A 23,660-nucleotide genomic window follows, 5' to 3' on the forward strand; every position below is an offset into this window, starting at 1 on the left:
AACATCATGAATAAGGTGCTGGTGCAGTGAGTACTGCCAGCCAAAAGTAGATGAGATGAGATGAGCTGGCGGTGCGGTCCGGATGCTGGATGCAGTTGCCCGATCGGGAATTCAAGTCTCGTTTGCGAATGACGCCTTGTGTACCAAAACTCACGATAGTGGGCCGATGACTCCGCAGAGGTGACTGTTCCAAAATATAATGGATAGGCCCGCTTGTCGTTCGACCGCGAAACATCCACGAGCCAACTACTGTGGAGTTGCGGTAAACGACGGCGTCCCTTGACGGCTTCTCGAAAATTTGACATGTCTGCCAGGGACCAAAAGACTTCGAAGAGAAAATTTCAACTGGGGCAGCTGACTCGGTAAGCTCCACCACTCAAGCGGAAGCTATGGCCGACCACTTAAACCCGTCCGCTCAGCACATGGCCATTCTATCCGCTAGGATTTCGTGTGAAGCAATGCAAGCTGTGACCCACGATCGCATCAATTTTCTTTTTTGCTTGCAAATTTCAGGAACTTGGAAGCAGACAAGGGGTTTTTGCTCCCCTGGTGGATCGTATCACGTAACAACAGACCAACAAGTGCTCCCTAGTTGATTCCAGGTTGTCCGTCGGTCTACGATTTCCAAGCTACGGTCCGCCCTTCTAGAACATTGTGACCTGCAACAATAAGTTCACTATCATCCGATAGTTTACATTGCGCGCTGCACGCCCGCGGTTCGCCCGTAAGCGTCGGGCTCCGAAGTCAGCACTTGGCAAATACTGACCGTCTCATCAACGTGCTGGGTTATCAGAGGATTTATCGCCTGCCTGTATGGGCAAGAGCCCCAGTATGCAGTCGAGCCCGTCGAGTCTAACATGCCATTTTCTAGTTCGTTCCTATGGGCATCACCCCGGGCCGGGGCGCTTACGTAGAACTGGGTCTCATTGCCCGTCACTTACACGGCGGTCCACTGGCGCATCCAAATGCGGCTCACTCACCACGGGGCGCACGCACAGTCATCGTCAAGCCCTTCGAATATTCGGCTCTAACAAGGGACATTTCAACATGGGGTGCCCCTTTTTCAAGAAAGCGATGCTGTTGGGCCACTTGATGGTGGCCGGCGTAGCTCATTCATCTCTTACTATGCTCATGCATGAAACATCTGGCCAACACGCCGCACAATAATAGAAGCACGGTACAAGTTTAAATAGGCACACCTTGTTTCGGGTTTGACCTCGCCATCTCCAGAACCATCAGTGGTTCACCGTCATCATCTCATGGATCCTGTTCTCTTGTGTTGGAACACGGGCGTGTCCTCAAGGTGTTGGTTCGATAGAATGCAAACACCGCCAATGCAACGTAAAAGACCCCGAAACAGCTTAACCTTTCTAGATCGACACAAGGTCAAAACTTCTTGTAAAATGGCAACCAACAAACAATGAGTCGTCCCTGCAGAAGCTAGAAGTAAGTACCTTGTTACTTACTGTGGACAGCTGTAGGATGAGCAAACGTGTCGTGCAAGCTGACCGCTGGAACGTGCTCGTCACACGCGCTTTGGGGTCCGCCGACAGCTCCCAAGCTCCCTGTCGTTAGCTGTGGTGGGAGGGGCAGTTCCTGGCCCAGAGCCGTCCCATGACACATAATTACCTGATGAAAAGACTCGTCTGAAGCATGACGCGAGGTGACACAATGCTTGTGACAGAGCTTGCAATACATAATAGATTCATGGCCCGGCTCGTGTAATGGGCTTGACGGCAATTTCAATCAACAACTGCACCATACTCGGACGAACCAACTTGCCTCCAAAAATTTACTTACACACGGGCCTATCCGTTTTCAGCCATTGTCTCCCCGTTGTTACTTGCACACTACCTACCACTTATAACTGACGACCACGCCAAATTCACTTGACGGGTGCTTCGTGTCTATTTCACAACAGACCACTCCGAGCAAACAGTTTCTGGACTACTTCATAATCAGTCTGCATTCTGTGAAACCATCAAATTTTACCGAGGGCCATTGCAGCATTCCGTCCACGACCGATTGGAATCGAGCTACAAACGCGGCATTGACACAAACAACACTTCCTACCCAATATCCCAAATCCCCAGATCCAGGTCTCATTTTGTTCCCACAGAACTCGAGGGAGCAACAGAGAAACTAGCAGATTTCGCCGAAGACCAAGATCGAAGCCTTTTCCATCGACCAAGCCTTCGACCAAGCCTGCGCGGGCCGCTCAATCTACAGAATTAGGCCAACATCAGAGAACCGATCCCTACTTCCAAGGTGGCGCTCACCCCGGATCTTCCACCACCACCGGCAGACACCATCGCATTAGTACTAGTCGTCGCCGCTTCCACAGCGCACCAAATCATAATCGAGTCAGGTGCACAATATTACACTATTCGTCACCGGTGCCTTCCATTCGCCGTTATTAGGTCACAAGGGAGGTGACAGGCGAGACCGTTCCGTTCCCGGATAAAAAGGCATTCGGCTTTCAAAATGCCACACCGAGTCGCCAACTTCTTTCGCTCGTCGAATGACAGCATCACCAACAACATTAAGGCTTCTGTCCAACGCCGAAAAAGCCCCGGCGCAAGAACACGCACTACCACATCGCGAGAGGGGTCCACACGAAGTATATCGTACGCCTCGTCAATAGAGGACGACGCCGAACAGGACCACGCCCAAAGCAGATTCCACTCGACTATTTTTGCACCACCAGTCAAGATGCCGGAATCGGCCAAAGAGAAGGAGGCGGCCCACCACCACCGCCTGAGTTTTCCAGGGTTGCACCTTGGCGGCTCCAAATCTTCCAAGGATCAGACCCAACATCCCAGTGCGTCATTAGGATGGAAAATCGAGTCCCCCCCTGCAGTCATGTACGGCGACACGGAAACCAGCACCGGTGCACTGGTGTCGGGTCAGATGCAATTGGCTGTCAAGGAGGACTTTGAAGTGGAGAGTTTCGAGGCGTGGTTGTATATCCATGTCATTCAAAAACGACCATTTCAGAACCACTGCAATGACTGCGCGAACCAGAAGACCGAGTTGAAAAAATGGGCTTTCCTTGCTGAGCCAACAACACTATCAAAACGTAAGTAAGGGAACTACGGTAAATCGAAGAGCATTGCCGCTGACATTCTTACTCAGGTCTCCACGAATTCCCCTTTTCGGCCCTACTGGAGGGACATCTTCCTGCATCTGCAGACCACTCCCTCGTTGCTGTGCGGTATGACTTCATCGCCGAGGTGAAACCCAAGTCGGGTCCTACCCTCAAGCTAGTCAAGACCATTGACGTGAAACGCTCGCTGTCTGTTCCGGAGAATCCTCACCACTCTGTCCGCATCTTTCCGCCAACCAACATTGCCGCATCCGTCCATTACCCCCAAGTCATCCACCCAATCGGAAGCAACACTCTGACCCTTCGCCTCGATGGTATTGTCAAGACCAACTCCGACGTGAAGACAGTGGAATACTGGAAACTCAAGCGCCTCTCCTGGAAGCTCGAAGAGCATCTCAACATCGTTGCGCCTGCGTGCCAGAAGCACATGCCAAAAGATGCAGAGAACGGCGAGGCTCCCAAGAAGGGAGTTAAACGAACCGATGCCAGAACTGTCGGATCGGCTGATCTGAGCAGCGGTTGGAAATCCGATTACTCGCCCAGTGGCAATGTCGAGATGGAGCTGGAGTATCAGTGCAACCCCAGTTCCAAGGCTGTCTGCGACATGAAGAGCCGCGATGGCACTGAAATTACCCACCAACTGGTTGTTGAGATGGTTGTCGTGCAAGAGTACGCGCCTATCAACCAGCCGAAGAACATCACTCCCACAGGCGTCGCCAGAATCCTTAGGATGCACTTCGGAACTGTTGTGACCGAGCGCGCCGGCCTGGGTGTCAGCTGGGACAACGAGGCACCACCTATCTACCAAGACGTCCCGCCCAGTCCGCCGGCGTACTTATGTGATATCCCCTACGAGGCGGTCGAACTCGGCCCATCCAGCTCTGAGCGCAACAGCGAGGATGTCCAGTAACACGGTTGGTATTGAACAACAAATAGCATGGTGAAACCAGTAATATCACCTCGGGAGATATTTATGATTGCTGGGTCGATGGGCCTATCATTTTGATTTCGAAATTATACCCCTATAGCGTTTGGCTATTAGCGTTTGACTTATGATGGACCGGGTTTGGTCCGAACATTTGGGAGAAGGCAAAAATGGGAATAGCATTGCACTGCGAGGAGTTGAGAGGACAAGACAAAGTCTACAGCTAGCGCTGGATAACAGCTTACAGGACTAGCTCACGGGCTGAAATCAGCCAGATACCAATTTAATGCCATATTACCAGATTCGTTTACGCTTACTCCTGATATTCCAATTTCGGGATGTGATGATATGTTGGTGAACCTGCGTGATAAGTTAGCGTCATAGCCGATATCCATATAGGAGTGCCCAAGAATACATGAGTTGGGGTCCGTTTCTTTACCTTTCTCCATGTACTTTGATTCGCGAACACAGATACGCTATCACTAAAGGGAAATGATTGCTTCGGATAGTATGTACTCAATTTCACTAGAGTTCGAGTAGTTATCGTTCTCAAAAGCGTGCTTTATTGCCCACTTTGCAGTACGCTCGCTTAAACATTTGTTCTGAGCCATATAGTAAATTGAAGCCTCCATATCTTGTGGTGAGTTACTCTCTGTTCACATTGGAAGGTTGGGCTGAAGGGCAGAAGAGACTCAAACTCAAGAGAGACTTTTGAAATAGTTGATTTGCGATACGTTTCGAGCACTGAAGGTGTGGTGGGTGTGAAGGTCAACCCTCGCAGACTCACTACAACCAGGTGACTTACAGCTGGAACACCTGCCGTGGCAGTGTCAGATGGGAAGCCAATCATAACCCTTGTAGGAGCCCCGCCAAGCGTGGATGACTTAGTCGCGCTCCCTCAAACCTAAGTTGTCATCTTCTTTCCTTCGCTCCTTAGAGTAGAATCTTCGTTGATAGCACCTAATCGAGGTCTCTACCAATGCGATGCAACCCAGGTCGTGACACTAGGTGTACCGATACACCTACCTTACGTTTAAGCTCCGTATACGTTATTCTAGGATCCCGGCGGTATAAAACGACTAGATGTCTCTCGTCTCTTGCGCTTAGATTTCTAGGGGCACCTATCCGCTTTCTTGTAGCTGTAGTTTTAGTTATTCTAGCGCGTCCGGCGATATTAGTAATAGTTCAGGGCCTTGACGTGCCGAACGCGTCTGCTACCTCCTTCCGACTTATACTACTTGCCCTAGCGGCTACAATAGCGGCTCTAGCTTCTAGACTGAATTCGTAATTAGCGCCGCGATTACCGCTTATTTCCATAGCAAAAGCTCGAAAATCCATTGCAAATTGGGGTTGTAATAGCTAGTTGAAATCAATAGGCTGATATTTTTGTTGTTTTGATTACTAAATTGGGGTGTGGGGTGTCCGGAGACTTTTTCATGATTAGTGTACAATAGTGATGTAATCACACTATGCTAGAAGATATATACACATGGATGTCTAATATCAGCATCCCAAGCTTTAGCGTGTGTAACTGACTGCACATAACTCAAATTGAATTGAAATTTGTAAATGACGCAATCCAGCGAGCTCATATGTGGGCGCGCTGCACAGTAATGTTCCTTGGCACCTCATCGAGAAGCCACCCGGTTTGCCAAAAAGCGACATGTGGTCACGGTGTCGTTCGAATATCCAATAGGACTATAGTCCATGAAAATGTAAGTGCAGACAGGGTAGAGTATTCGTGGTTGATATTTGGGAGTTCTGGAACCTACCGCTTATTAAGATCAAGATATGCAACGTCTTCGTCGTACCATCCAGCAACATGGTACTCCCCGAGACGCAGAGTGCCTGGCGGCTCCGATGTAAATATTCCTCAGTGCTCATCACAGGAGTCACGGGTTCCCAAGGTCCCGCCGTCCTCATCCGCCTCAAAGGCAAACTAGCACCCTGCCTCACATCTCTCGGTCTTTCCTCATCATCATCATGCAAAAATTTCTTAATCCCCGACCTGAACCTCCCAGGCCCTCTGGATGAAGCAACTGCCGGGAATGACTACGTCTTCCACGCTGCCTTCTTTCTACCGTTTCAAATCGTCCTGCCTAAACGACATTATGCCGAGCTCATCGCCCAGCCGAGACTATGCCCTCGATCTTCTGGAGAGCGCGCGCAAGACCGGAATTACTTGGGCCTACATACGCGCCCGAAATGTATATCCAAAGCTCTGAGAGCACCATGAATTACTCGTTTGACCCGCCATTTTAGGTGTCCTGATGGCGTACTGCGCAGCCAAGATAGCTGCTTTGCGCCGATCTCTGGAGTGGATGGATGCAGCCTTTGCGGCAGAATGGAGTCTGGGATTCGAATTCATTAATCTGGTTCTTGCGTACATATACGACCGTCAGCCACTGGCTACTAGCCCTGTAGATCTATTCACAACGGGCGATATCATGATGCTGCGCGTCGCCACGAGAATAAGACCACCTACTCCGGGGAAACACAGCTACTAGCGCTAGCGGGCGGGCTTCAACTGGTCGACTTCCTGGGAATCCTTGCCGATTTATTTGAGCTTGGGAAGATCAAGACGCCCAGCTCGGGAGAAATGAAGGGTGTGAAGACCTTCGCGTTTGGCCTGTGGACTCCGTGAGAAGAAGTTAGGGAGATTGTGGCGTGCAGCTAGTCGAACGAGGTCGCCATGGGGCTGCTGCCAAATCAGGGGCACTTTTTGCCGAAGCCGAGGGTGTAAATCGACTCCAGTAAGGCCGATATGGCGTTTGGTATCAACTCTACAGGGTTGCAGGGAAAGGACTCAAATATCACAAGTCAAAGTTGTGCAATAACACCTGGCCAATGTAGCAATCACATCCAGAGCGGTCATCCGAGAGTAGTGGGAGAAAACTGCAGAAGAATATCGAAGTAACACAAGGCTGGAAACACTAGTGACAATATCGTGGTCTGGCCCATCTCGCTAATCTCTCAGCACTATAGTACCTGAGCCATAAGCAGTAGCCTCTCAACCTTCGCAACAAAACTCCATCAATTCACAAACTGAATAATCGTATTATTCAATTCAGCACATAACACCCAAACCCGTACCGTCTGCATCGCCGCCAGTCTAATACGACCCTCTTCGTCCATTGCTCGATAGTAGCCCAGACACGCCCCTCCCGCCATACGGCCGTTGGAAGGAGACAAGGTAAGCCAACCATATCAGCCCACACACAGGGGCACGACAGAGGGCTTCCATGATGGGAGATGGATGCTATGATTAAGGGCGCTCGCGATGCTGTTTTCAAGAGTGCGTAAGGCTCGAGAGGATGGTTGAAGTGTCGTAGCAGCAACCCTCAAACTACTTAGCCAACCTAGATACTGCGACAATGGTAGGATATATCATAGCTCGGTCCAAATTGGTCTCGATATTCTACCTCAAGAGCTGCAAACTAAATCATTGCATTATGCTCTTATCTGGGTTGTTACCACGTCCGTTTCCAGATATAGGGTAAGTTCTATTACGCAACAGCATATGGGATCCAAAATGTGTTACGCTCCACAGGTTGAATCCTAAGAACTCCACGCTGTAGAGCTTTGGTCAAGCATACCACAGGTGGTGGCCGGTCATGTAAATCTGAGTGACCAAATTCTATGCATGAAAGCGACCGCCAACGCTCCTTCTTTTAGTCACCATGTACTCAATAGTACAGAGGCTCCGCTTTTAGACGCTGGTAGGCTGTCTGCACGCCTTGTAGAAAGGTTCTGACAGTGGTTTTGGTTGAAAGACGCCGACGACACCAGCATGGCGACAAAAATAGCCCCCCAAAACAAACAGAGCCTCACAGTACGTACTGGTGAAACTTCCTAACCAAGTCCAGAGATAGTGTTGAGACTCTCAGTGAGGCATTTTGCTCCATACCAGGGACGCACATCACTCACCACGGTCTGAAATGTACTATAGGTTAGGTTGGGTCCCAAGGGAGGTCGATGACCATTGACTCAGGGCATGGAAGCAGAAGGTGAGGAAGTGCGATGTGGCAATCAAGGAAAATGGCCCACAGTCACCATGTTTCGATACTCCAAGGAATATAAATCATGCGAAGTGCTGATCCATGTTCATCCGTCATCCCCTTGCAATGAATACAGTGAGTCGTTGCCGTTCTGCTCCCTTCGAATCAGGTCGCGGTATAATTAGGTGAAAAGCCAGTCGATCTCGTGAGGTTGGAACTGAATGCTTCCACTGTGCTATCTCGTGTCTTGTTCTAGGACCGTGGAAAGCCGTATTGAATCATTGAGGTCGACTCACTACATCCTTGTGGCATTGCCACATTCTACCGCCGCAAACGACCAAACAGTCGGATTGGAACCCCTTGTCAAGCCGCCTGCATGTCAGGTCAGCAGAACCGTGTACTAAGATGGTTCCCGAGTCAGAGTGATGAAATGAGGCGCTTACTCGATGGCTTTTAGGCGACCGGGTTGGGTGGCGAGGAACGAGATTTCCGGCAATATTAAAGTGAGGTCGAGCTCGCGACTGAGCTGGACTACGGGTGGACTGATATTATGGGGGGATTTGCTGTGGTCGAACTTGTTTTGGGGTAAGAACATTGATATCGATGCGTGTCAGAGAACAGAATGCCATAGGCACCAGTGGGTGTCAGGACACTGAACGCAGGACACCGGCGGGCCGCCGGAGGGGTGTTTCGGACAAAAGACTCCCGAGTCATGATTACAATCTATGTGAAGCTTTGGGATGACGAGAGTCAAGATACTTGGCATCGCCGACCCTGCTGTTATGCCGGGTCCAAGCGGCGGCCTAGCTATCTATATAAGGACCATCTCGAAGTAGGATAGGGAAGGAGTTGTCAGAGTCACAAGTGTCATCTGAGGCGGGCCGGCTTCCACCAGGTAGGAAGCCGTTTGTGGCGGCTAGAGAGCCGCTTGTGGCGAATGAGAGCCGTTGAAGCCGTTTGCAACGGATAGGGAATCGCTTGGTTGCAGATAAGGAGCCGCTGTCCAAGATATTGGCCAAAGTCGGAGGAACACAGACATACGGAAGCAAACATCCAGAATCCAAGAGAGAACCTCGGCTGGCTATAAGTAAGGAGTCGAGACGAAGGAAGATAGAGAGGGCAGAGATCAATGCATCACCGTGGGCACCCCTACCTGAGACCGCCAGTGACCACCCGGTGCTACGTAGGAGGGACGCCCGTTACTCCCCATCACTCTGTACTATTGCCTTCGGCCTAGCCGTACCCTGACAATGCGGCTGAGTATAATGACAATTTGTGTGTGAGTCAATGTGAATATTCCCTGGCAATGAGACAGCTTATGTTGGGTATCAGATCGAGATTGAAAAAATAGTGGGATGGGGCTGTTCTGCATGTTTTCCACTGCTATAAAGCCAGCATACGATCTGATAAGGAAGGGCCGATGGAAGCTTGAACACAGACCGAAACAGTCGGGATTGAAGAAAGCTATATTCTGGATCTACATGAGTATTGAAACCTTCGGAGCGGCAATTACGACGACCACTAGAATTCACTGATTGCCCTAATCCACGCCAATAAGGGGAGCCAGTGACAATTTGATCTTTACAAGTACCCCTTTGATTCAATGCAAGCGCCATCTCGTCCCGTATTGTCGCCTGTCAATGCTCCAGACTCCATCGCCCGTCGCTATTGGTGGACGGTGTGATATAAAAACATCGAAACGAGTAGAGATGCATCATAGAATAATAGTTTCCGAGAGTGCCCGGTACTTAAATGACTCGCATTGCTATCTGCCTTCGTCAAGATAATGGCATCGCCCACGATTGCCTTCGTAAGTTACGTGCTCCTGCTCAGTATCCCATTCCTAGACGTCCCAAGGTAAATCCTATATGCGAGCAGTTGGCCACTCCATGTCCAGTGGCAACTATGAGGAGCCAAACGAGCCAATCCACCACCTCGTCACGGCCCAGACTCATTGCACTTTTCCAACCCAAAGTAAACCAAGGTCAGCCAGAATTCAAGCAACCAGTTACCTCCCCGTCACCATGACTTCCTTTTCACCGTTACCCAGCAAGACGTTGTGCTTCTTCTCCCAGTCGTCAATTGCCACTGTGCTCACATCCATCTCGTCCATCTATCCAGAGTCATCTTTCGTGCTATACATACGTAGTTACATGAAATGGAAGACCATGTCATTACTTGCTCGCTCAACCGGCCACGGCAAACCCGTATTTAGATTTGTACCCTCCCACTCAACGAGATACTTTATTACGCCGACCATGGTGCTCTTGCTGATGACGGACTTGACGCAGCACCAACCATTAGTACTAGCCCGGACGCCGCGAAAATTGTCGTTCGTGGGCAACTTTTTGGGCGGTTTGAGCGCACTTTTGGCAAAGGTGCTGGTAGCAGGACACGGGGTTGAGCCAGCGGCAGCGGCCGAATAAGTTGTGGCGTTTAGCAACGGCTGGGGAAGTTGCGCTTCCAGTTTCTGCGAGTGAGCGAGGGCATACTTGTAGCTCTCATAAAGGGCCACTCGGATAGATTGTCGTTGAATGTCCTTTAAGCTGTAACGCGACCTCCTGAGCGCCTTCGGTTGGGGAGAAGCTTTGGTTTTGCTGACGCAGCCAGCTTTGACAGCCAGAGCGACGTTGAGTGTTCCAGCTAATCTGGCCTTTTCTTTGGTGTGGTGGTTTATTTGTAGCAGTCGTTTGAGACGAGGCTCAAATGGAGGTAGAAGTTGGGTTTGAGGTGAGATAGAATGCCAGCAAGGCATATGTGTGCGGTTGAGGAAAGCTGATGTTGGAGGGGAAGGCTCAATAGTAGAAAGTGCACATTGCTAATGTATAGAATAATGGACCGCAAACTTTGGGGAACATGACAAAAAAAGCAGGCAAGTCTTGATATCTATCGGGAATCCTCGGCACAACAGCTGCAACGCAGAATCAGGTAATCATCACGACTATGCCCACTCAAAGCATCATCCATCTATGCCGTCGCACGGTGACACCGGAGCTCAAGAACTCCAGACCAATGTATACATACCAGACCACCTCACGAAACCCCCTTTGCTCCGTGTTGCGGTTTTCTTAACATTAACCCTTATTGACACCCAGCCTTCACTCCAAGACCCATTACTTCGTTGTCCTACCTCACCCTTGGTTGCTTCTTCGCTGCTCGACACTCAGAACGTCTCCTGGTCATCCAAACCCTCACCCTCAGCAGGAATCTCGAAGCCTTCCTCAGTAGAGTAGAGTATCGCCTGGATCTGCTTGATCAGCCCATCCTCCTGCTTCTCGATCTCGGGGTCCTCTTCGCAAGCCTGCTGGATCAACAGCTCTATGTCGCGCAGCTTGCTGAAGTAGAAATCGCGCTCTCGCTCGAGTCCCACCACGGTCTCCTTGAGAGTGTTGTTCTCCTGTATAAGTGCCGCGGAGGCAGCACCGCCTGCCTTCGGCGCCAGGCGGGGTCCACCACTGGGCGTTGTGCCTCCTCTGCGCGCAGCAGCACTAGATGTAGTGACTCGAGGACCGCCACCGCTACCAGAAGGCACGGGGTTGCCTTTTCGTCGCGCAACAGCATCGTAATCACCACCAGGGTAATACTGGTCCCAGTACTTTTTGGTCCATTGCAGAAACTCGAGGTTGTCCTGCATCTTGCACTTCACCAGGGCTTCGACGGGCACGGGCTTCTCGACATTGTGCTTGGCAAACGAGTCTGTTTTACGGGTTGAGTCAGTGTGGGTTCTCGTATGTTGTCCATGGGAAAGGCGGGGGTTAACTGACTTTGCAGCACCTTGAAGTTCTGGATGTAGGCATATTCCGTGTTGACGTTGAACTTGACCCGGGACATAGGGATATCGAGGAAGATGCTGTCAAACACCTGGCAAAGAGCCGCACTGGTCATACAACGGGATTAGCAAGCAAGCAAGCAGGGGTTTCTGGACGTTTGGTGGGGGAGGGGTACGCGTGTTCGGACGATGTTTCGATGACACATACCCAGTTCCACATTGCTCGACTTTGGTGATGTTGAGCTGGAGGAGGCTGTTAAGCCAAGTGATGAGCTCCTGTCTGTCACTGGCTGTTAGTTACCCGATCGATGGTAGCATTGTGCAGAAACGGAAGTGTGAGGTCATCAAGACTCACCGAGATTCACCCATGATTGCTTTTGTGACTATTCTTGTTGGAAGGAAAAGGACTGAGGTAACTGGCGAGCGAAAGATTTAGCACGTGAGAAGGTGTTGATAATGTGTCAGGACGCGTCTGGGTGATTTCAACAAGGCAACAGGTAAATCGGATCGGCGGGTGGGCAGTTTGGGTGGAAAAATGTCTTGCGATCGCGGGCAGCCCGTGATGCCGTCAATTTGGAGCAATCAAAAGTACCCAACCGATGGTCACCTAATCAACCGGAGTGGGCTGAGCCGACGTGGGGTTCCCTGCTAACGACAGGAGCCAGTCACGAGACTAAGAACACACGTGACTGCAGCTTGCCCATTTTACCAACAGGCGCAGCATCTCGAGTTGCAACTTGTAAGCTTGACAATGATACCGTACAAGCCCAGGCCGCATGGCCAAGGCATTGGCATTCTATTAAGTGCCCATGGACGTGCCCATGGACGTGCCCATGGACGTGTCTCTTCACCTACCTAAAGGCACGATATTCAGTCTGTCCATGAGCTGATTAACTTGTGTGCCTAATTGCTCGAGCTATTCTGATCACTGCGGTTGTACCCTCATTTCCCACCCTGCATTACACCGAAGGGAGTACGGGGAGCATACTAATGTTTGTTTTTTAAGCATTGGAAGCTTAATAAACCTAAAACCTACATACTTTCTGAGTCGGCCAAGACGCCATATGGGATGACATTATAAGTATGGTTCCCGTGTAAAGTTCGAGTTCAATGATACTCCAGAGAAAATATGAACTTTCATCTTCGAGCCCTCACATCAGTCGAATAATTTAATATATTCATCGTTCGTGGGAAGCTGCTATGGGAGATCGCAAATCGTATTTTGTCCTGCAGTTGTCACAAAACACTCCGGCCAACTACAACAAACCGGAAGGCCGCTAGCGCTTATAGCTGTATTTGCTACCTATCTTGGCTATTAATTTTACCTTCAATTGCCTCGAGAGCCAAATGAGATCTGAGTTGTCCGAATTGCGATGTAATGCCCACGAAGCAATGTCACAAGTTTGTACATCAGAGACCGTACCAGTCTGTTCTTGATGACAGGTGAGGATACAGAATCATCAAGAAAGAACCTACCGACAAAGGCAATTAGATGCAGAGGTTGTCTCCAGACAAAGAGCGTGGAAGTTATCACTACCATTTGGTCAAATTTATTCAATCCTGGTCAATAGCATTGTAGATACCGTGATTGTACAAACGAGAATGGACTTATGGGCTTCATTTGTTAGGCAGACGGGGAAGTCATAGACTCTCAGCTGATCGCAGGTGTTACTATGTATTGCGGTCGCCTCAGGGTGTTACCCCGGGCCGTAATCGCCGGCTGCGGGTACGCCATTTTGTACCTTTGGGGCTTTTGGTTTTTTTTATCATTATGGTCTGATTAGTGGTGAGTTGGTTGAATTCTTGCTGTTTTTCTACGGCGATACTATCATGCATGCTCGCTTTTATTTCTGCTCGAATCTGGCTGAGGCAATGCCTCATCGTGCTTTTCTGTGTCTTTTTGCTTTCACCACCACGGAATCGAGAAATTGTTTCCGATGGCATACTCGCCCCGGTTGGTAGGAGATTCAATGGGATAAAGGTGGAGACCCGCCAAATTTGGTCGTTCAAAAAGTTCAAGAACGGCTCTCATTAACGTATATGGTATTGGCCACATCACTTGGACGTTATATGAATAGGTAGCACAATATAAGTGGTATTAGTCAGATGAGTAGCAACGAAAATCGAAGATAGTCACCTAGTTCTGATGGTCAACATTTCTGAGCTGTAGCGGGACTACAGAATCCAGCCTTAAGATTCATGACAGTACTATAGTCTACCGCAATTGTCACTGATGTTAGCAACGTGCTATGTGGCTTCGAGCCCCGTCATGTCTCTGGCTCTGAATCTATCATTCCACCTTTTATCATATACTGGAACTCATATTCCGTCCAAACGCATAGAAGAAACTTTGTCGAGACGGTCATGGAGATTGCAAGTCATAGGGGAGACCATCATCAGCTTAGTGTTTTACGATTGCAAAGTTCCAGTGAATCTGGTATGCTTATCTGCTATATTTCTGTGTTCGCATGATGTCATAAGTTGCCAGTTATACAGAGTCCTGGGCGCATTTGGCCATTCACAAGACAAGTTGCTGATCAGTGATCGTTAGCAGACCCGCAGCAGGGCCATGCGGTAGATAGACCAGAAAGATAGCATATTCGAGAATGATGAAAAATCCGATAATGCTGAAGTCGCTTTATAATCAAGTACTTGATACCCTGGATTATAGTGAAGTGATATCGCGGCGTTAACGGAGTTACTACTTTAGCTCCTGACTAGAATGCAAGCTTCGGCGAGCCACTGACATTACGAACCGAGCTTGCAAAGGATCCAACTAAACTCACCCTAGTGACAGAATAAATTCATGAAGTCTCGTTATTAGATGCTCAAATCTTATATATCTTATTCCAATCTCATCATTACATCTCAACCATGTCGACCATCGCCAAAACCATCGTAGCAACTGGGTGCTCATCCGGCCTCGTAAGCTCCACACCTCCATCCCACTACTTATAGCCTTCACGCCCAACTAAAACTTCCAATTCAGGGCTTTGAAGCGATAAAACAACTCCTCCAGCAAACCCAAACCCCCTACAAATTCATCCTCGGCGCTCGCGACACAGCACGCACGCAAGCCGCCTTCGCGTCCCTGCCGTACGACACCAGCAAGCACAGCCTCTCCATCCTGCCCCTCGAGCTATCCAACCTCTCAAACGTCAAATACTTCGCGCTGAAGACACTCACCAAGCTCGGCGGCGGCACCCAGGAAGGTGAATCCAAGCTCGACTACCTTTTGCTCAACGCCGCCGTGAGCAAAGCGGCGGGTACCGAGAGTCCGGGACCTAATGGAAGCAAGTGGTGCGAGGCGCTTGTTGTGAATCATCTCGGTAAGCGATCTCGACTTTTGAGTGTGAGGTGGAGTGAAAACTGCCGTGTGATATGATACACAATATTTTTGGCACAAGGGCCGGTCAGCTGATTTGCGTCGTACGAATTCCATAGCACAACATTACCTCGTCCACTTGCTCCGTGACAAGTTGACGGCTTCGCAGTCGCGCATCGTGTTTGTGTCGTCGGGCGCGATACGCAATGTGCGAGATAACGATCCCAGTAAGTAGGCTAAAGCTGCCTGCCCCCGTCCCGTATCAGCTGAGGAAAGAGATGTTCTACACTGACACAGCATGCTGCAGAGACGCTTGAAGCTGACCTCCAAGCCGGGTCTGGAGCGAGCTACTTCGTCGTATATTGTGGAAGCAAGTTCGTGCAGCTCCTGGGGGCGCACTACTGGCGTCGGCAGCTACAGGGCGTGTGCAGGGTCGTTGCGGTCTCGCCGGGCATGATCCCGAATACGGGCTTGGGTAGATACTCGGATATGCAGTTATCCATGGACATGCCGGATGCGAAGGGGGTGCCAGAGGGTATGCAACGGGAGGAAATATCTCCTTCTCTTGTGTGGGTGTATTAAGAACAGAGTAACTAACAACGTCAAATAGGCGCCCGGAGTATTCTGGAAGCAACGACGCGAGACGACTTCCCCGAAGACCCGGAACAGATCTTCTTGACAAGCTGGGGTGAGTGGTGGCCCAAAGATGTTTACGAAATGAGCCTCGATGAGAGTCTTCAGGATAAATGGTGTCCGAGCAAGGACGGGCTTGAGAAGGAGGAGGAGGTTTCGGCCTAGTGGAAAGGCCAGTTAAAATAGTTTTAGTTTGGCACATTGTGCAACATGGAGAAAACGATGAAGGCATCAACGTCCTTAAACTATTTTGCTGATTCTCACATCAAAGCAATCATTCGAATCATACACCTTTCACTGGCCGATAACCAGACACTGTCTCATTCTTTGAACCCCTTTTTCAATGCTTGCAGACAAGTCAAATTGAATCAAGACACTCCGCATATTTTGGGCCACTGATCGAAACAAGTGAGCCAGCCATTCTGGTTATCGACGAGGTCATCTACCACCCCACCCCACACTCATCAGTTCCTACTCTAGCCCATCAACAGGAGGTGCACAAATGGGGGAAAACTCACTTGTATCGACCTCAGTCCACCCACCGCCACAGTCGCACCCCATGACAGTGCCGGTCAACTTGCAATCGTGACAGCTGGCTTCAAAACCTCCACTAAATATGAGTCAGTCGGTCATAAGAAATGCTGCCACCAAACACCTAGCTCTGCTCTGCTTCCTCCCCTTTATATTCCTCCTCCGAACTTCTCCCATTCTCCTTACTCCTCTTGCCACTCCTCCCCTTCCCGTCTCACAGTATCAATCTCAACCTCAATCTCAAGCACAAAGAAAGACATGACACCCAGAACTGAATCAGCGGGAAATTTCTTCGTTCGACATACTTGAGAAGAGGACGGAGGATGTGATTATGGTTGACGTAGCACATGTTCAAGTCGAGCTCGGTGCACATCAACCACCTCAAATTGTCATAACAAAGTGCACTGAGCCTCAATGGGGCTTCGTAGGTGGTCAAATGTAGCTCCTTGCAGGTCTTGATGTAGTCTGCAGCCTCCGTCAATGAAGCCATGCCAGCTAGAAGGGTGGCAATGATGTGCATGGTGCAATCGTGCGCTCAGGGGGGTAAAGTTGTAATCTGTGGTTCATTTGCTCTGCGCTACCACAATATCCGGAGGTGATTATATAATACTGGGAAGAGCCTGAGCTGATTGATTGGAAGGGTATGTCGAGGAATATGGCCGTTCGCTGGAGCAACCAGCTGTTTCTGCATGTTCGCTGAGACGATGTCGATGATTATTATATTGCCAGATCAGAGACGAGTCGGTTCGTATGTTTGCACTGAACCGTTTGTTGCCTCGAGCAAACGAAGGTGTTCAGCCTATGTTACACGGCAGCCCGTTGTGTATCGGGATGCACAATGTCGCCAAGGCGGCGGGAAGACGGCGGGGAGGCGGCGTCGGTAGAGTACCACCAACAAGAGTGCGTTTCGGCTAGGGCTGACGCCACTGGTGGTGTGCGACCTGAACCGTATGCGATTGGAACCAAGCGCATGAAATATCATATGATCTCTTGTTGATGTCCTTCGTCGTTTGCAAAATAGTGAAGTGGTATCATTGCCCTGTCCCTGTCCTGCCTTGCATCCCATCGGCACTGACTCGACCAACTGTCTGTATCCCTTTCATTGCTCCTAACCCATACCCGCCAGAGCATCGTTTCTTCATCCGCCCAATTTCTAACCGTAATCATGTCATCGTTCCGGCCTAGAACATTGTCAGAGCACAGGCGCCCCTTTCGCACTGGGTTAACCGAGAAGGCAAGAGACCCGCTCGCCAAGAAATGCTCGCAATTGGGCGCCGTCTCGCGTGAAACAATGTGAAAGTCCAAAGGGATAAGTTGCAAGTGCAACTTGACGATGTAAGGTGAAAGTACAGAAAGAAATTGACATCTAGAAGATGAACAGTATCTTCCTGCGGGGCTTCGTGGATGCGCGGCTTCGCCCATGACTCTTGATACGTGATCCACCCGATTGAATGACGCGCTGAATCTCGGCCCAGTCATCAGTGCGCTTTTCAAAGACCTTCTCAAGGGCCGCCACGTCCGCCTTGTAGATGCGCTGCTGCTTCAGCATAAGCTTCTTGAGCAGGCCCTTCCATTCTACCAGAGCAAGTTCACGTTGCTCCGAGCTCCAGTGTGCGAGGAACGAAACCACCAGCTGTCCAGCCTCGGTGACGTTGCCGCCAAACTCTATCAGAGTCTCAACCACCCGGGGACTGACGAACTGTTCGAAGCCTGCCGGAGGCAGAAGGGTAAGTGAAAGAAGAGTTCGTTTTCCGGTTCGTTGAGGATTCTCTTTAGGTATAATGTTGTCTCGGCTGAGTAAATATCGGAGATAGTGCTGGAGACCACATTGTGCGGCAACACTGTACTTGTTGCAGCCCGGATGAAAGATGGGCTGGCTCAGAGTGTTGAGACGGAACCACTTGTCAGCAGTGTTAACAAGCTCATCGATCGCCTGGTCCAAGTCGACACATGATCCCAATTCTGCCTCTGCACGTCGGGCGTAAAGGATGCCGTCATCAATGTGGTGGTAAGAAAGACGATCAGAGCTTGAAACGTGTCGCCCAGACTTCATTAGCAGTATCGTCGACTTGAGGATAGCGAAGTTGGGATTGAACTGGGATTCTCGAGTTTGCTGCCGAAGCAACTTTTGGGTCTCCCACTTCATCAAGTAATCCTTGACGGTGCGATGGACGAATGTCACCATCGAAGTCGTGTTGACGTTCTCATCCTTAAGGTTCCGCTTCTGTACTTGGAGCAGCCCAGCGCACACAGTACCCAGCCTCGCAGCCATGTCTTCACATCGCTGCTGCATTTCTGTCTGTGAGAGAAAGTGTAGCTGCGAGGTGAGGGCCATGCTGGGGTGGTCTTCCACAGCAAAAGATAACCCGAGAAGAGACAATGGGGAGACGACGCGCCAGTCATCCTTCAAGCTTGTCGATGCAGTGACAACGAGTTGGAGCAGTCGTGAGCATTCCTCAAGATGGGTTTGGTCGACCCGAGTGACAATGTATTCATACAAGGCTTCCAATCGTTTTGGGGTGGCTTGAAATCGGGTGTGCATTTCCAGTATCCCGTCTTGGTCGCCGTGGCCACGGAGCAAGGAAGAGACGGCTAAGTTCATCCATAGGAAGACACCCTTGGCAGAGTTGACAATCTCGTCGACGAGTACTTGAAAAGTGTCAATATTGGCATTCGTGAGAGCCGCGATTCTTTCGTCCGATCGCAACTGGTCTGTGACCAACTCCTGCATCTCGGGATAGGTTAATTGTTCCAATTGTAGAGATGGCCGATCTGAAAAGGCAGTCTCGAACGCGGGCGATCGGCGACTCGAAACACAGCACTTAATGTTGGAAGTGCTCGATATGCTTCGGAAGAGATCAATTATCTCAAACTCGTCGCCCTCGTACTGATCCAAACCATCGATAAATAGGCAGGCCCGCAGCCGCACTTGGTTCTGGGAAAACAGGCTTTTGACGGCGAACTGCAATGATGGCGCCGCCCAGCTGAATTTCTGTTTCTTGTTAGTCGTCCATAAACGCGCACGGGCATGCCACTTGCCTGGGTCACAGTGCTGTAGGAGCTACGCGCATCTAGAGTGTCGCTGGAGGAGCGCAGGAGAGATGCGTAGCCCAAAGAATTGCAATATGCCGTTGACCATTCCTTCGGGAAGATGACGGGCACGAGCCGGGTCTCCTTTTGAGAAGTTCATGCAAAATCGAGCGATAAAGCCCTGATTGTGATCTCTGCTTCTCCGTACCGTTGGCCCGGAAAAAGAACTTGGCGGTAAACAGTGTCGTGTCGTTGCCGCCGCTCGTTGCCCACTTTTTCAACAGCTTGTCTGCCTTCGGGTGGGTGACAATGCTCTTCATCAAGGAGGACTTGCCCGTGGCCTCGTGTCCATTGATCCAATACACTCCATCCTGATGTTGCAGCCAAGAACAGAAATCACTCCATTGCTTTCCCATTGCGGCGTGTGGCCCGTACTCAGGACTGCGAAAGACCCAGTCAAAGGTCTTCCTATGAGTATCAACAACGTCATCGTAGCGTTGGCTGTGTGACTCGAAAGCCAAGCTATTCAGGATCTGTTCGGTGACGGCGCTTCGGCGTCTCTTTTCGTCGTGTCTCATAGACTCAACCTCCTGGTTCTTGCGAGACGAACTGAGGAAGGCATCTGCGATCACTCGGGTGGCAAATGGCCCGTCGCTGGGCAGGACTACTTCGATGCGGCTGAGGAGGAGGCTCAATGCAGACACCTGTGCTTGCACGTCTTCCACCGTTGAATTACTCGCAACAAGCAAGGCCGAGACAAGTTCCTGGTTCTCCTTGTCGAGAGAATGGAACCTGTGGGACTGTGTGATCCTCTCCAGTGTGGCTCTGGCACTGCGGGGGAAGTCAGTTGGCAGATAGGTCGAAGGATGGCGTCGTCATCGTACCTCAAACCTGGCTGCAACCTTGACTCGATTGATACTCTAACGTCCTTGAGGCGTTGGACTTGCTCGTCAATCTCCTTCTTAGACCACGCACCCACGAGGGCTACCTGCAAGCTCGTCCAACCCCGACGAGGGATATGCTGGGGGAGAAACAGCTTGCCGAGGTTTTCTCGGAGAAGCCTCGCAACAACGTGACATTCTTGACACAGCATCCGTAGTTCGGGGTTGAATGTTGACTCGGGGACGAAGCCCCGTTCAAGCTTGGTTTCAAATACAAGGCATTGCTCGATTGCCTTGGCCACGAGGTTCTGCACCTGTCGAATGGAGGCTATGATGATGTTCTGGGCTTCTAATTCGGCCTTGCGGTACAGTTCGCCGGACGAAGTCAAGAGCTTGATGCCAAGCTGAACGAACTGGAGAAGATCTCCAGCCAGTGTTATCTCGAGCAGAGGATCCATTTCGGAGATGGCCTCTCGGTGCCGATTTCCCTTGACATATGGTTTGTGGGGTTCCGGATGTGGGTACTCTGCAGCTCAGACCGAACTGGAGAAGGCAGACTCCTTGACAGATCCATGGAGGGAACAGCTAGGAGATATAGTACAGCCGAAAAGAATACCGGATACACCCTGGCCATGGTGAACCTCTTATCTTCAATCTTGATTGATCAAAAAGCCACCGTTTGGGGACAACCCATGCCAGCAGATACGAAATGAGACGAATGAGGGCCCAGCACTTGCCGCATGCAGGCGTAAAAGCAATGGTACCAGAGTCTAAGAAGAAGACATTTGAAAAAAGGGAAGCAACACGCGTGTCGTTACCAATAGGCGCAGAGACGCCATGCGACCTCGTTGGGAGTACGTTCAACTTATCCATAAAGCCAACGGAAATGTCAGGATGACCAAGATGTTGATTCTGTTCCTGCACTATCTGGGCAACACTTGACGAGTGAAGGGGACTAGCGTTGAGACGATCTGGATGTGCGGATTAGTTGGGCTGTGCTAAGGTTCTTCTTTGCTGGGGACTGAGGATAGCGGCATCAATATCAGGCCATGGGAAGGGCGCTAAAGCCGTTAGCTCCCAAGGTACAGGAAGCCATGTTGATGCTATGCTCGATAATGGCATATTTGGTAGACCGCCATCGTGCCTTGCAGCTTCGGCATCCGCGTTCTATCAGGAATACGGTCATACATAGCTTCTTCAAGGTTGAGAGCATTTGGGCTGTGTCAACTGGTCCTCCAGGAGCAACGGAGTGATGACAACTGACGTGACGATTGAGCTCAAGGTACAATGGAGGTGAGGCAGTCTAGATTTCATGTCCACAGGGATCATCGCTAAAATACTCCTGCTGGCCTTTGATTGGTCCACAGGTCCAATCTCACCAATAAACCTGGAGCAAATCAGGGCAAAATGCTGGACTGACTGTCAAGCCTCTCAATGATAGACTTGGCCATAGGGCAGAGGGGAGGGCAAGATAGCAGTGCCTGACGATAATTGGAGGATGCAGCAATCCACGTGCCCAATGGGTGACGTGGGTGTACCCAGTTTGCAAACCGTTGGTTTTCGTTGCTTCTAACAAGTACACTTGTTAAGTTGACCTACGCGACGTTTCCTGCTCAACGCTTTCTGTTTCGGTCCAGCGCTGCGCTGTTGGAAACGGGAATGCAGTGGACAATTTTTATCAAGATGGCACGACTCCTGCGGATGATTGCAGCCATCCCTGTCTTGGGGCCAATGCCTTTATTATGTGCTCTGATATAAGGTCCAGCAGGGGCTCGAAATTGCACTTTAAGCTCGGCGGAAAGATTCCTGATTGATGCAACCCCGAATCTGACTGACCATTCAAGCTGTTGCTTCACTATTTGCTCTCTCATCTGAACTTGATCACAATCCCGGTATCCAGTCAGATACGATACAAGACCAGGGGTACTTGATCTTATGTGGAGCAATAATGGTCAGCAAATAGTGAAATCGTGGGATAGCTTCCTTTTTATTGTTGCATTCCAAGTTCTTTTAGGACTTATCTCTGATCAATGCAGCTTCTCTTTGCTACGTCTTGTATGTCAGATGTTGTTCGGCGTCGTGCGATAATATTCGTACCTGAAGTCACTTGCAAGTTTTCAAGCATCCATTTACCCGCAGCACCTTGGGCACAGCTTCATTCAGGTATCCATCAACACTACATGGGTCTCCATCACTCAGTAGTTAATAATAAAACGCTACTTTCCAAATAACAGAAACCGTTTATCGTTCAATATCCTCTTCAGCCCATGCCAAGATGAATTGAATATCTTCTATATTTTAGTTGCGTTGCTCACATCCTCTTCTAGATCACCCTTGACGGCTCTGATGGCAGAAATTCTCACATGCAAGGCAGTTTGGAAATAGAATTCGCGATCTCCTCTTCCTTGGAAAGTATGGTGTTCATGCTAGTGGGTACTTAGTTAGGCCGCTAGACAACCCCTTCGAGACACTTCATGTTTTCCATTATTATCCTCACACGAATGATCTACTAAAGACTGCACCTAGCTCCCACTATAAGGCTATAATTAATCTACTTCCATTTTGTATTCAAAACATCTCAAGTGCTAGCCGTTCTCTGCTGAACAGTGTACCCGAAGGTAGTTATAGCAAGGAATAGCAATCTCTGGAACAGTCATTATATTCATAATGCCATGCACTCGAGTGGCTTCAAAATCGACTTTCAAGAAGGATTCACATAAGATAACCACTTGAAATATTCTTTCATTATTTTACATTGAGTCTAGCCCGACCAGATGTCTTGACACTCAGTTCGAGAGACGTTGGAGAATCTTCTATCCGAGCAAAATCTGTTTCAGAATTTGACATTGGCAAAGACGACCCATATGTGATGCTTGCTATAGAAATTTTGAGGCTTTCGGGCGATGTTCTGGACTATCTGCATCTCGGGCAATGATCTTTTTAGTGCGCATACTCACATACCACACATTTAAGAATGACGTACTTGACGTCCTGAAATAGACGGCATGGATAGCTTCAATCCTGGCCTTTCCAATAATGTTTCTTTGTATGAATCTTGAGAAATTGGTGTCTTCATGTCACGTGTCCTTTGTTCATGCTGGTTATGACTGGTTATCATGTATGCTGAATTCTCCCATTCTCTCACCTTGATAGTGACTGATATTACCACCGAAGGGTGAGTTACATAACATATATGTCCCTAAGCCGAATTCTGCGTTTTCCATGTGTACAGACTTATTAAGTCGAAAACACTTTTTCTTATTATAAGACCTGCCGTTCCTCTGCAAACTCTTCAATTTCCGGAAATCTGACGTGGCTAATGAGGCACCGATTCGAGGGTAACACAATTAGCAGGGCATTATGAAACAATTATACTGATCCCAGAAACTGTAATATAATGTGGCAATTGACAAGAGGCGTCACTGCGTAGTGACAGATAATTGTGATTAGTTTTACAGACTG

General features: G+C 49.7%; 8 protein-coding genes across 8 annotated transcripts; 4 read left to right on the forward strand and 4 right to left on the reverse strand.

Moving 5' to 3' along the window:
- Positions 1–2,484: 2,484 nt before the first annotated feature.
- Positions 2,485–4,016, forward strand: BCR38DRAFT_481850 (arrestin; the record flags this gene model as incomplete). The annotated part of the gene is made up of 2 exons (XM_040863419.1): positions 2,485–3,079; positions 3,136–4,016. The coding sequence occupies 2 exons, from the start codon at positions 2,485–2,487 to the stop codon at positions 4,014–4,016; spliced, it is 1,476 nt and encodes a 491-aa protein (XP_040718648.1).
- A 963-nt stretch (positions 4,017–4,979) lies between these two features.
- On the forward strand, positions 4,980–5,446 carry BCR38DRAFT_422947 (uncharacterized protein). The gene has a single exon (XM_040859564.1). It carries the CDS (start codon positions 5,011–5,013, stop codon positions 5,317–5,319), a length of 309 nt encoding a protein of 102 aa, XP_040718649.1. The 5' UTR covers positions 4,980–5,010; the 3' UTR covers positions 5,320–5,446.
- Positions 5,447–5,561: 115 nt separating this feature from the next.
- BCR38DRAFT_130876 (uncharacterized protein) lies at positions 5,562–6,531 on the forward strand. Its single transcript, XM_040853555.1, has 2 exons — positions 5,562–5,746; positions 5,821–6,531. The coding sequence occupies exons 1-2, from the start codon at positions 5,624–5,626 to the stop codon at positions 6,265–6,267; spliced, it is 570 nt and encodes a 189-aa protein (XP_040718650.1). The 5' UTR covers positions 5,562–5,623; the 3' UTR covers positions 6,268–6,531.
- Positions 6,532–10,037: 3,506 nt separating this feature from the next.
- On the reverse strand, positions 10,038–10,784 carry BCR38DRAFT_481852 (uncharacterized protein; the record flags this gene model as incomplete). The annotated part of the gene is made up of 2 exons (XM_040863420.1): positions 10,038–10,142; positions 10,281–10,784. 2 exons carry the CDS (start codon positions 10,782–10,784, stop codon positions 10,038–10,040), a joined length of 609 nt encoding a protein of 202 aa, XP_040718651.1.
- A 408-nt stretch (positions 10,785–11,192) lies between these two features.
- BCR38DRAFT_455369 (microtubule associated protein) lies at positions 11,193–12,167 on the reverse strand (the record flags this gene model as incomplete). The annotated part of the gene is made up of 4 exons (XM_040861783.1): positions 11,193–11,725; positions 11,794–11,906; positions 12,007–12,078; positions 12,154–12,167. 4 exons carry the CDS (start codon positions 12,165–12,167, stop codon positions 11,193–11,195), a joined length of 732 nt encoding a protein of 243 aa, XP_040718652.1.
- A 2,393-nt stretch (positions 12,168–14,560) lies between these two features.
- Positions 14,561–16,074, forward strand: BCR38DRAFT_422959 (uncharacterized protein). The gene is made up of 5 exons (XM_040859565.1): positions 14,561–14,723; positions 14,788–15,127; positions 15,243–15,350; positions 15,431–15,658; positions 15,734–16,074. The coding sequence occupies exons 1-5, from the start codon at positions 14,673–14,675 to the stop codon at positions 15,919–15,921; spliced, it is 915 nt and encodes a 304-aa protein (XP_040718653.1). The 5' UTR covers positions 14,561–14,672; the 3' UTR covers positions 15,922–16,074.
- Positions 16,075–16,076: 2 nt separating this feature from the next.
- Positions 16,077–16,807, reverse strand: BCR38DRAFT_406298 (uncharacterized protein; the record flags this gene model as incomplete). Its single annotated transcript, XM_040858038.1, has 3 exons — positions 16,077–16,102; positions 16,275–16,366; positions 16,593–16,807. 3 exons carry the CDS (start codon positions 16,805–16,807, stop codon positions 16,077–16,079), a joined length of 333 nt encoding a protein of 110 aa, XP_040718654.1.
- A 1,429-nt stretch (positions 16,808–18,236) lies between these two features.
- On the reverse strand, positions 18,237–19,901 carry BCR38DRAFT_362736 (uncharacterized protein; the record flags this gene model as incomplete). The annotated part of the gene is made up of 2 exons (XM_040857190.1): positions 19,424–19,901; positions 18,237–19,326 (listed from the first exon to the last, which is right to left on the reverse strand). Coding segments are annotated over exons 1-2 (1,560 nt in total), but the record flags the coding sequence as incomplete, so codon positions are not given.
- Between the last annotated feature and the right edge of the window lie 3,759 nt (positions 19,902–23,660).

Source organism: Pseudomassariella vexata (genome assembly GCF_002105095.1).
Source record: "Pseudomassariella vexata strain CBS 129021 chromosome Unknown BCR38scaffold_3, whole genome shotgun sequence".
Classification (NCBI taxonomy): domain Eukaryota; kingdom Fungi; phylum Ascomycota; class Sordariomycetes; order Amphisphaeriales; family Pseudomassariaceae; genus Pseudomassariella; species Pseudomassariella vexata.

Coding starts and splice junctions, on each gene's coding strand:
- BCR38DRAFT_422947 (XM_040859564.1), top strand. CDS start 5,011: ATGCGATGCAACCCAGGTCGTGACACTAGGTGTACCGATACACCTACC.
- BCR38DRAFT_130876 (XM_040853555.1), top strand. CDS start 5,624: ATGTGGGCGCGCTGCACAGTAATGTTCCTTGGCACCTCATCGAGAAGC. Junction 5,747..5,820: donor GGACTATAGTCCATGAAAAT/GTAAGTGCAGAC, acceptor ATTAAGATCAAG/ATATGCAACGTCTTCGTCGT.
- BCR38DRAFT_422959 (XM_040859565.1), top strand. CDS start 14,673: ATGTCGACCATCGCCAAAACCATCGTAGCAACTGGGTGCTCATCCGGC. Junction 15,128..15,242: donor GCTTGTTGTGAATCATCTCG/GTAAGCGATCTC, acceptor CGAATTCCATAG/CACAACATTACCTCGTCCAC. Junction 15,659..15,733: donor TGCGAAGGGGGTGCCAGAGG/GTATGCAACGGG, acceptor AACGTCAAATAG/GCGCCCGGAGTATTCTGGAA.